This window comes from Saccostrea cucullata, unplaced genomic scaffold, assembly GCF_032062105.1.
Source record: "Saccostrea cucullata isolate Sc308-1 unplaced genomic scaffold, CSIRO_AGI_Scuc_v1 ctg1326, whole genome shotgun sequence".
Lineage (NCBI taxonomy): Eukaryota > Metazoa > Mollusca > Bivalvia > Ostreida > Ostreidae > Saccostrea > Saccostrea cuccullata.
The window spans coordinates 405,773-416,768 of NW_026930693.1; the positions used below are offsets into that span (position 1 = coordinate 405,773).

General features: G+C 32.7%; 1 protein-coding gene across 1 annotated transcript; it reads left to right on the forward strand.

Moving 5' to 3' along the window:
• Positions 1-258: 258 nt before the first annotated feature.
• Positions 259-10,756, forward strand: LOC134229648 (nematocin receptor 1-like). The gene is made up of 3 exons (XM_062711416.1): positions 259-434; positions 3,809-3,963; positions 8,565-10,756. The coding sequence occupies exon 3, from the start codon at positions 8,575-8,577 to the stop codon at positions 9,910-9,912; it is 1,338 nt and encodes a 445-aa protein (XP_062567400.1). The 5' UTR covers positions 259-434; positions 3,809-3,963; positions 8,565-8,574; the 3' UTR covers positions 9,913-10,756.
• The last annotated feature ends 240 nt before the right edge of the window (positions 10,757-10,996 follow it).

Consider the following 10,996-nt stretch of genomic DNA (forward strand, 5'->3'; position numbering starts at 1 on the left):
TCAGAAGTTAAAGAAATAGTTAGTTATAATTAAGGTCAAGTTGATTTTCAGAACTTGCATTTCTCATGTGGTTATCTTAGGGAGATGTGTGCTGTAGAATAATTCTTTAACTGATTGAGATGAAGAATATTTTTGTTGAAAAGAATCGAAGATAATTATTTCCCCAGGAGACCTATCAGTCAAAAATAACAAACAACATGAATGCTATGTTTATTATTCACTGTAGAAATTTACAAGCATTCATTTCCTCCTTTCAACCTTCTCCAGTGAACAAATTGCCTCTCGATTTCAGCATTATCTGAATTTTTCTGGGATAATAACCCGGTGAAGATGGAAAAAACACAGCCTGACCAGTGATTTGAAGAAATCAAGATTATTGTGTTGCTGTATCGAATAGGTTATTAAATTGAGAATATTAAAGCCTTATCTGAAAGGTAAGAAAACGTCTGTCTATATAAATAATGTAACTTTCAAAATGTATAATTATATGTTTAATGTAAATGAATAGCCGAGTGACATTTTATTAAATAACTGAAAAAAATAAAATTAACTCTTTGAAACTTCTTCATATTTATTAAGTGTAATCAACATTTAAATTCTGCTTTTTTCCAATTAATTTTAAAACAAAATAAATATCTATAAGGAGATGCTTGTATTACAAAATGCCAGTACCCATGTCTTTTCAATCATGCAAGATTGTAGACACTGCTTACCATTTCTCAGAAAATAACGAACAGTTTATAAATCTAACAAGTCCTACAAAGAAAACATATCGAGAAGATAGCAAACATACTAGTAAACAACGTCCGGTGAAAACTCGAGCCTCTGGTAAAAGATAAGAGTTAGGATGACATTTATGGAGATGACAAAAATTACTTAAGCTCAAAAGTCCATTAAACAATACAAATTATCATGATTATGAAGCAAAGCAAACATGGACCCTTAAAAATCAGAGGTTGGATCCGGTACCAAAGGTTTCTTTCACTTCGCCCCCACTCCATGAATTACAATTGTGGCCCGTCGTTTCGCATATCATTTTGTACCTGTAGTTTGAATTTCATCTGAATTTTGAAAATATGTAATATTCTGCAGTTATTAAATGATACCGTTTAGATTTATTGTAAATATCCTTTCCAGAACTTCTAAGAAAAAAGGGAAGTTAGGATATTAAATATCTAACCTTCTTTAGCTATCTGAGATCTCTCTGATATAGGGAAAAAAGGAAGGCACTTATTTTCTTTTTGCTTGATTAGATTCAATCTGATTTATTAACTGCGTATTTGTACTGTTTGTTTGATAAGTTTAAAATGTGGGAAAAGAAGAAAGGCAAATAAGTAATGGATTATACTTACATTAGTGTGACAGGTAATTTTTTTCAAATATCAGATTTCGTTTGGGAGGGTATTAATTATGATGTCGTTTTGGGATGTATAACAATTCTTTGACTAGAACCATAATTAATTAGAAAAAAGCAGGACACACTTTTTTTGTTTGATACTATAAACTGAATCATGATTATAACCCAAGCATAAGTTGTAAATGCATGGTTTTTGTTGTTGCATTCATATCAAATATAGTATAAAAATGAAAGCTTTGAAGAAATATATAAAGCAAAATTTGAAACTTTGATATGTTGAAAATCTTGATTTTTTTCTCTTTGTGATACACCGTTAGATTTACCTGTAATAATTCGACTGTATTTATAGCCTCTATGCAGCAATAAGTAAGAGTACACGACAGCTTTTCTTTTGTTGTTTATAGGGTCATATAAAGGTAGCCTATACAATACAGTGGTCAGGGCATGGTCCCAATAGCTGGGACTGTTGTATCAGGAAAGTCATTAAGTTTCCTAACCATTTGACTTCTCCTATAAATGCTTCAGAGACCATTAATGGCATAATTCTTCCAGTTACTGATGGAAATGTGTGAAGTCCTTCTTAGTGGGAAAAGTTAATTCTATATCATTATAATATCATGAAAAATAAGTTGTTTATTCCACCTCAACCCTTTTGATGTATATTTGCTCGTTATCATAGTTGCATATAAATCATTTATGATTCAGTAGTTTATGCTAAGGAAGCGATTGTCTCAACAAACAGATAAAAATGCCCAACTATTAGATTAAAACTTTATTAAGAATATCAGGGATGAAACATATGTAGAAAACGAACAATATTCAAGATCAAAAGTCCTTTAAACAATACAAAATAGGAGCAGAGCAAACAAGGACCTTCAAAACATCAGAGTTGGGAGCAGGTGCCATATGGAGGAGAAGGCATCCCCTGCCGAACGGTCATACCCGCCGTCTGCTCCTTGTCATGATCGGGAATTAACTGAAAAATCCGTCGTTAATTCAGTGTTTAAATAATGGACTAAGAACAAGTATGAAAAACGTCGGTACTAGTCAGCATTTGACTCAATGATATTTTGTATTTGCTCACAAGTTCAATGTATTGACCGTGGAACTTACGAAATAATGCCTTTAAACGAGACAGCTGAAGTTCTTGTTTCATCAACTTTTTTGTCAATATGAATTTATCTGACAGTGCTTAAGTCTAAGATCTTTCAGATGTAAAATGCATCTGTTTTATTTTAAATATAAGAAAATACCAACTAAAGAAATAAATGGATCACATATTAAAATAGATTGAAATGAAGAAATGAACCCTGACAATGAGTTTCTGATATTTTGAAATAAAAGAATTCAAAGACTACTAGTTAAACAATTGAAAGAATTTCTAGCTAATGTCATACTATTTGATCCGTCACATCTTAATTTGGCCTTGACCATTACAGTAAATAAATCATGGACACTCGTGTATATGTCCAAACATCTGATCCCCACTACAAAGGAATAAGAAGCCATATGAAAAGTCATAAGATGTATTGTTTGTTTGACGACCTTTTCGAGAATTTTTCGATCAATAATTTGGAGACGCTGCATATTTTGTCCTATAGTCGGCACTCAGGGCCATAGAGCAGGAAGGGATCTTGTTCGTGCCAGCCCATACTGCGACATGGGACCGCAATTTAGACTGTCTCATTCGAAGGACCGGTCTCCACGTCTTTCAGAAGGATTAGAACCGGCGATGCAAGAATCAACTTCTTATTTCGCGACTCTAGAGCAGACGCTCTAACCACCGCGCGACGCGGCCGAGTAAAATAAACTGTAAATACACAGTATAAGCATTATAACTATAAGGCTTAACAACGTTATCTGGAATATATGACTATGTTTGACAAGCTGCTTTCTTTTTGTTATTTCTCTTGAGGATAATTCAATTATCCATTATATTCTCTAGTTTTATCTTTTTTTAAATTGCTCTTGAATGTTGTTCTTTACATCGCCCACACTGGGCCACGTTTCATTTTGTTTAAAAAAAATGTCAGTATCCCTAATAATGTTTCTTCTAAATGTTTTGCCACTTTAAATCAAAACAGCATGGGGTATCTAGGGAAAAATTTTAAGCTAATTGGCTTTGAATTACTCATTAGCCCATTTCTCTGCAACTTCAATTTTCTTACTGTTTGATAATTTCTATAATTTGTAATTTTGAAAAAAATATCTTTATTTTCTTTTATCAAAGTAAAGTTTCTAATCAACATACAAAGCATTTAGTATTTAAAATCCTCTTTGTAAGAAAATGAGAAGAAAACCCTGATAAACAGTTTTAAGCAAATGTTTAGGATCGCAAGCAGATTTTCACATTTATTCAGTGTTTTTCTATCTTCTTACTTGAAACAGACCAATATTTTTAAATATAAATCACGACTTCCATTTTCTGAACATATGGTTCTTCTATTGCAGTGATACCAATCTTGATCCAAGGATAATTGCCTGATGTGGGGGGGTCAGCAAATTCTAAACAGTGTAAAGAAGCAATCTCTCTTCGTCTTTGTAAATACAATGTGTAAGACAGATTAATTATATGTATTGGAAATTCGGAATATTGTCTGTACAAGGTAAGTTCAGGATGAAACTAAAATGATCTTTTTTCATATTAAAAAAATAATAAGATGCATAGAATCTTTAAGTACAATTAAATGATTTGACGGCAAAGTAATTTCTTGCTTATTGTTCATTGATGAATGTTTCTTTGTAATAAATCATTACTTTTATATCAGTACATTTTCACATTTTCTAAGCGACTGTGAGTGTGTCTGCGCGGCTTATAAATTGCACATTCCTACCATTTATGAATGCAATCATGCTAAAATGTTATTCATATGTTTTTATACAGAAACGAGCATTAAAAAGTAAGATTTTCCCCATAAAATGCAAACAACTCCTCCCGATCTTTTTTATAGATCAAGGTAATATTTTGACCTTGCCCTAACAAAACAGTACTATTGTTTACTAAGTTATTTATCGTTTACTAAAGTATCAAGGAGTTTACTATTAATAATGAATTAAAGTTGTCACTTATATTAAATAAACGTTTTATTACTTGAATTTCAGTTGTAATGTTTTTGTTATTTTTTGTTTTATACATTCAATTGTTTATTAAATAGAAGGATGACTTGTAATCACGTAGTACACTGTATTTCTAAAGTCTATATCTCTGAAATAGAATTTTATTATTTTAAAGATAATAAATATTGAATTTTCAAGAAAAGTTATTAAGTAAAGTTTCATTACTTAGTAAATCAAAGTATTTACGACAGTTAACTAATAGTAAAGTATAGTTTACAAAAGTTAACTACAGAATTTTTTTTCTAAGATGATAATGGCAACATTAAAATATTAATTTTCAATTATTTTATAGAAGATTCACCGCTGATGATAAAAACTTTATCTTTGAAATTAATAAATTGGATCACACGGACATATAATAATGCTACAGGGTAGAGAGATCAAGTGATGAGCAACAAACCAAGACATCTTTGTCATCTATAAAAAAATGTATTATTATCAAGCACTGAAGTTCACACAAAGGCTATTTACCACAAACCAGTTACTTTCTGCCTCTTGGAAATATTTTTTGTGCACGCTCTGAAAGAAAATGTAAATGTAATATAATATCAAATCAAGATTCATAGAAGAGTGAAATTAAGCTACAATTTGCTCCAAGTCATCATATATAATCCGTTAATTAAACCATAGACCTTTTCTCTCATATCCTTTTAAACTGCATATTCAGGGAAAAAAAGTAAATAATAATTTTTTTCTTCACATTTTGATAAGTACAGATAAAATGATAGTTGATTGCAAATATATGTAAAAGGTTACTACACTTTGAAGCTGTCCTGTACGTTCAATGGTCGATACAGTGACCTTGTCAGCAAATACAATTTATCACTCAATTGCATGCTATTTTTATCCTATTGTTAGTCCATAGTATTTGATCATGACAAGGAGCACACAGGGTGTAATATGCAAAACTATGTTCTTTCTTTGAGGACTGATATCACATTTATTACGAATTATTCATGCTTGATCTACTCTTGTTTTGTATTGTTTTATGGACTTTGAGATTGGGTGCTGTTCGTTATCTCCATATCCTTCTTGAAAACCTATTTCTCGATCCACATTTCCTAGTAGTCATGCTATTAATATCCTATTCTTGGGGTTTTGTGGAGACAGTATAATATGCATAACTGTGTTCTGTCTTTGTGGACTAATATCACATTATTAAGAATTAAATAAAAATCTTTGTTTTGTTTGATTATATATATTTTTTTTATAAATCAAATAAAAAGTATTATATAAACTTTAAGATAAGCACAGCATGTTTTTTTTTCTTTTCTTGATACTATCTATGAATAACCTCTAAATCACATTTAAAATGAAGAAAATAAAAGAAACATAAACTTAACTATACATTGTTATTGTGTAATGCTACAAAGTTTTAAAAACTATTCATTCATCTTTTTTTGCAAAGATTGCCCTGAAATTTATAAATCAAATATTTCTGAATATTGTGTTTGTTCTAATTATATGCAGTATTTTCCTCTAGCTATAAACAGTCTGCAGAAAATCAATAGTTCTTTTCAGACAAAAAAAAAAACAGCTTCAACAAAAATTTAAACATCTCTTTCACAAACAAACAAACAAACAAACTTTCATAAATATCAGACGAAAATGGAAAAAATCTAACCAATTTGTTTCCTGTTGCATCAGGATAAGAACCATTTTTTGAAAAAAGAAAAATCGGTTTAAATATCATAAGATTACGTTATGTCTACAAATAAATTTACGCGATTGTCCTGGGGATGTATGAGTGCGTTGATATATCATTTATGGCCTAACAATGCCTGTTCAGCAATGCGACATTTCAGTTTATTCACATCTGTCATTAAAATGCAAACCACAACTGCATCATGAATGTTGTCAAATGTAGCATTCAAGTCAATCAAAAATATGACAAAAAATGAATTGAGGCTTTTTTCTTCATAACTTTCATAGAATTGGATTCATATAATGACTAAATGGTGTTGTAGATGCAATGATCTTATGATCTTAAGGAAAAGATTTTACGTTCATTGAAGAGAAACAGATTGTGCAGAGTTAATAAGATGAAAGAATACTTGCCCGGAAGACCCTTTTTTTTCTCTTTTGACACCTCTCATTTTCACTTGATAACCACCCTGAGAAATAAATATAACCCGCTTTGATGCTCTAATGGGCTTTTATAACAACATCAATGAGCAGGAAATCAGGAAATTGTAAGAATACATTTATAAACATCATTTCACACAACTGCTGCCTGAGTAAAATATATGCAAAACATCTCTCTTTCATAATGATAATTACTAAAGCCTCCATAAAGAAAGACTTCTAGATCCACCCCTCCACTTTCTGATTTCATGATTATTTATGTCTCAGGAAGGCAGTTCTGTAGTGTGGTTTTATGAAGAGTCTAACACATAATATTTACGACAAACACTCAAACTATCCCTGTCAAAAATTTTCACTTCAGCCGCCTCTAGACTGCCAAACTACTTCCTACCGGAAAATTCCTTTCGTGTGACTACTTCAGATATCCCTGACTGCTGAAAACAATTGCTAATAGATAAAGCCAATCCAGCGTAAAAACGTTTATAATTTTCTCAGATATTTTGAGGGAAAAGCTAAATTCAAAAGTATAGTGTTCAAATAAGATATAAGATATTATGCATCTCACTGAAAAAAAAATTTGGCAATTTAATTTCGTTCGCTTTTTTTTGGTTTGTTGTTTAACTTCCCTCTTAAGAATTAATCACGTATATGGAGATGCCAACCATTGCTGATTAGAGAGCTGCGCATTGTTGTCCTATACTGGAAAATAGGGCCATTAAGTAGTGAGGTTTTTTTTTTGTTCTAATGCCTGCTGTGATACGGGTCTCGGTTTATACGGTCCATCCACGTCCCACAGAGGGATTCGAACCCGCGAAGCAAAGATCAACTTCCCGACTCTATAGCAGACTCTCTAACCACTGCGCCACGCGGGTTAATCTTAATCCGTTACAAATGCATTATTTGTAAATAAATCCAATAGTATGTCTGATGTGTTTCATTCAAACGGTCAAACAGTAGGCCATGGCTTGTATACAAGATTTGAATATGGTTTAGTGTAACGTATTTATAATAAATCAAAGGGATCTTGGCTTGTACACAAGATTTGAATATGGTTTATCAAGGTAAATTAAAATCAACAGTATATTGCTGTAAAAATCGGAGACAACAACAAAATCACATGGGTCTTATAACATTTAAATAAGATGTGCATATACTGATACACAGGGCTTACAGTCCTTCAGCTATGTAAGATGCCTTAAACAGGGACAATGCTTACTGGACAGCCAATAGGACACAACAAACTATGGCTATCCCTATGTTGGAGGTACCTAACTGGGTTGGAACTCTCTAACTGTAAAACAGGAGAGGAATATAACACGCGAATTCTTATTTCACGACACTCGTCTTCTAACCTTGGCTGCATCCAGACTATTGTATTGTTTTTAAAGGATTTTCCTCATGGTCAAACGAGAAAATTCCTAAATCATTACAATACTCCGTTTACCTGACCAATACATGTGACTGATACACACGGCTTCCGACAGCTATGACGTGTCATCTCTTGAATTTATGTCCTCTTCACAGATTTATGTTTTTTGGATTTTCTGAGATCATTCACCATTCTTTAGGTACTTTAACATTTCCATCGTTGTCATCATTTAGTGCTACAATATGCATACCTTTTTCAGATTCCACTTCAATCTTCATTAATGTTAAGGCAAATGCAAGTTATATTTCAAAAATATAAAATACTGAATGAATACACAATATCACGTCATAATTTACATAGTCTCAGTTCAAAATATGCATAAATGTTCATATTTAAAAGAACTACTTCTTTAAATAAAAAATAGCAACATTCTGATTTTTAGAATTATTTCATAATCACTAAATCCAATTCCAAAATCTGTTTTAAAATGTTCTTCTTGAGGAGAGTTTCATAAGAAACATGGTCTTCTTTTTAAATGATCTGCATCCGCTTCTTTTCCGGTGACGAATACAACCTTAAGTGTGCATCTATATTTCGAAACGACAACAATGTAATAATTTTCCACTTTTGTTACAGTTAAGGCAGCATGAACCTGACGGATCAAGAAACATCTTCTGGAATGACAACAGGAAAAAGCGAGTTCAATTATGGTCGATATTCAACGACGATAGCTTACCTGTCCATTGATAACGATAATCTGACAATGTCGGCAGGTGTTTTTTCCGGTAATTTCACTACAACTAAGGATGTTGTCATCCCACTCACTGTCGAATATTTCAACTCAAAGGAGGTACCGCACTACATACCCGCCCTTGTGTACACGTTTCTACTCCTGATTATTGGTGTCCCCGGGAATTCAATAGTGCTTTATGTTTACTTCCAAAAATGGGGACGCAGTTCCACAAGGACTTTTATTCTTGGATTAGCTATGTTAGACTTAGTGAATTGCCTGGTGACTTATCCTATGGAAATCGCTCTTATGTTACGGCCGTTCGTATTCGACTACCCAGTGTTATGTAAAGTCACCCGCTTCATTACGTACGGTTGTAACACATCCAGTGGACTTGTTCTCATAGCAATCGCTGTAGACAGATACCAGCGTATCTGCAGACCTCTAAACAAGCCCATGACAACTGACACTGCCAAAATCATCATCTTCAGCTCTATTGGAATTGCTGTACTATTCTTATGGCCAGCACTGGTGTTGTATGGAACGCAAAGCATTCCTGTGACAAAGACAGTCATTTTAAAACTTTGTCTGATCCAGGATAATTATGTTACCACCGATTACCCTTTGATATTCTTTGTTTTCAACGGGGTTTGTACTGTGATCATATTCCTAATTCTGTCCATAGTTTATTCAATAGTAGGTGTAAAAGTCTGTAAACTTCGCACTTTCCGCTCTAAGTCACGTTCTGTGACGTCACTATCAGATTACGTAGATGAGGACGATCAGCTTTACCTTGGAGATCGTGACGGGTCGTGCAAATCACAGAAGGAGTTTCTTCCTTTGAAAGGTAAAAAAGGGCAGCAAACTGAACGTGATACGAAAGATATTCCACCTGCCCCTGGAGCTATCAAACTGGTCTTCAAAACTACTTCCGATACTTTGAAAAAAGCGCGAAAGTCAGTATCAGACAGACGCTTTAGAAGAGTTGGCAAAACAACTTTAATGTTGTTTCTTGTGACTGTTTTGTACGTTATTTGCTTTACGCCTTTTCTAGGAATTGCTTTTCACAGAACCATTCACAAAGATTCGTTCAAATTTCTCACACGGGCTCAGAAAATGGCCTTTTATTTGATATTAAGATCATATATGTTGAATTGTGCCATAAACCCCTTAATTTATTCTTTTTGTAATGACCTCTTCAGAAAAGAATGTACATATATCTTTAAAAAGTTTTGTCGTAAAAACAGAGGATAAATTTATTGTTAATTTATATATTCATTAATGTATGTTAAAACTTGAGGCTTGTATACTCTGGCTTAAATTAATGTAAGTTGGAAAGATTAATAAATGTGAGAATCAGTCCAGGGATTGGAGAAGACATTTTATTTGCCACCTGAAGTGTGACTCATATCGAAAGGGATGTTGCGGTCAACTGTTCAAGAATGTCTTCCTTCCGCAGAGACTGGTTAGGAAGAGAGATACTTATAAATCTTTTTATATTTACTATAGATATGTCAAACATATTTTGATAAAGTGGGTATTTTGTTAAACATAAAAAAAAATCTTATACGCGAGTCGTAGTGGATATAGCGTCTGCTTTATAGTCACAAAGAAAGGAGTCTTGGGATCTAATCCACTGCCTGCAGGACGTGGAAACTTGTCCATCTAATGAAACCGTATAAATGGTCGCATGAAGTGTTGTAAGAAAAAGATCCCTCACTGGTCAAATGACCTGAGTGCTGAGTAGATGTTAAAATTTCCAGTCCTCCATCGAAGTGGTGGCGTCTCTATCAGAATGAAAAAAAGTCTTACTAGGGAATTTAACAACAGAGAAACAAACCAACAACCCCTTCGAATAACACCATTTCTCGGTAATATAGCAGTATACAACATTAAAAATATGCCATTGCAAAAATCTTCCAGCAGAGTTAAAAATAATGACTAGACAAAACACATTATTAGTTGTTCATAATTTTAAAAATAATTTTTCCTTTCATGTTGTGAGCATGATCCAAATTGATATTTTATATCTCTTCAATATAAAACTTTACAAAACACAGAAGACTTTTCCGGTGTCATTTTCATGGTAAAGTGTCAATAAAATATAAAATGGCAATACAATACATGCCTTTGCCTTTTTTCTTTACTTTACAATGCTGTCATTTATTGATAGCATTGAAATCATTAATTGATAATTTATGATGATTAAGTTTCTTAAAACGGTTGATATTTCATCAAATCATCATTAGAACTCCTCAAATATTCTCGGATTATATTTAAATGAAGAGCTGAATTTAGACATGTTAAGGTCTTTCAGATTGAAGTCGTTTTCAGGTGA

What these genes read in the sequence shown, in the direction of transcription:
- LOC134229648 (XM_062711416.1), top strand. Translation starts at nt 8,575, where the DNA reads ATGAACCTGACGGATCAAGAAACATCTTCTGGAATGACAACAGGAAAA.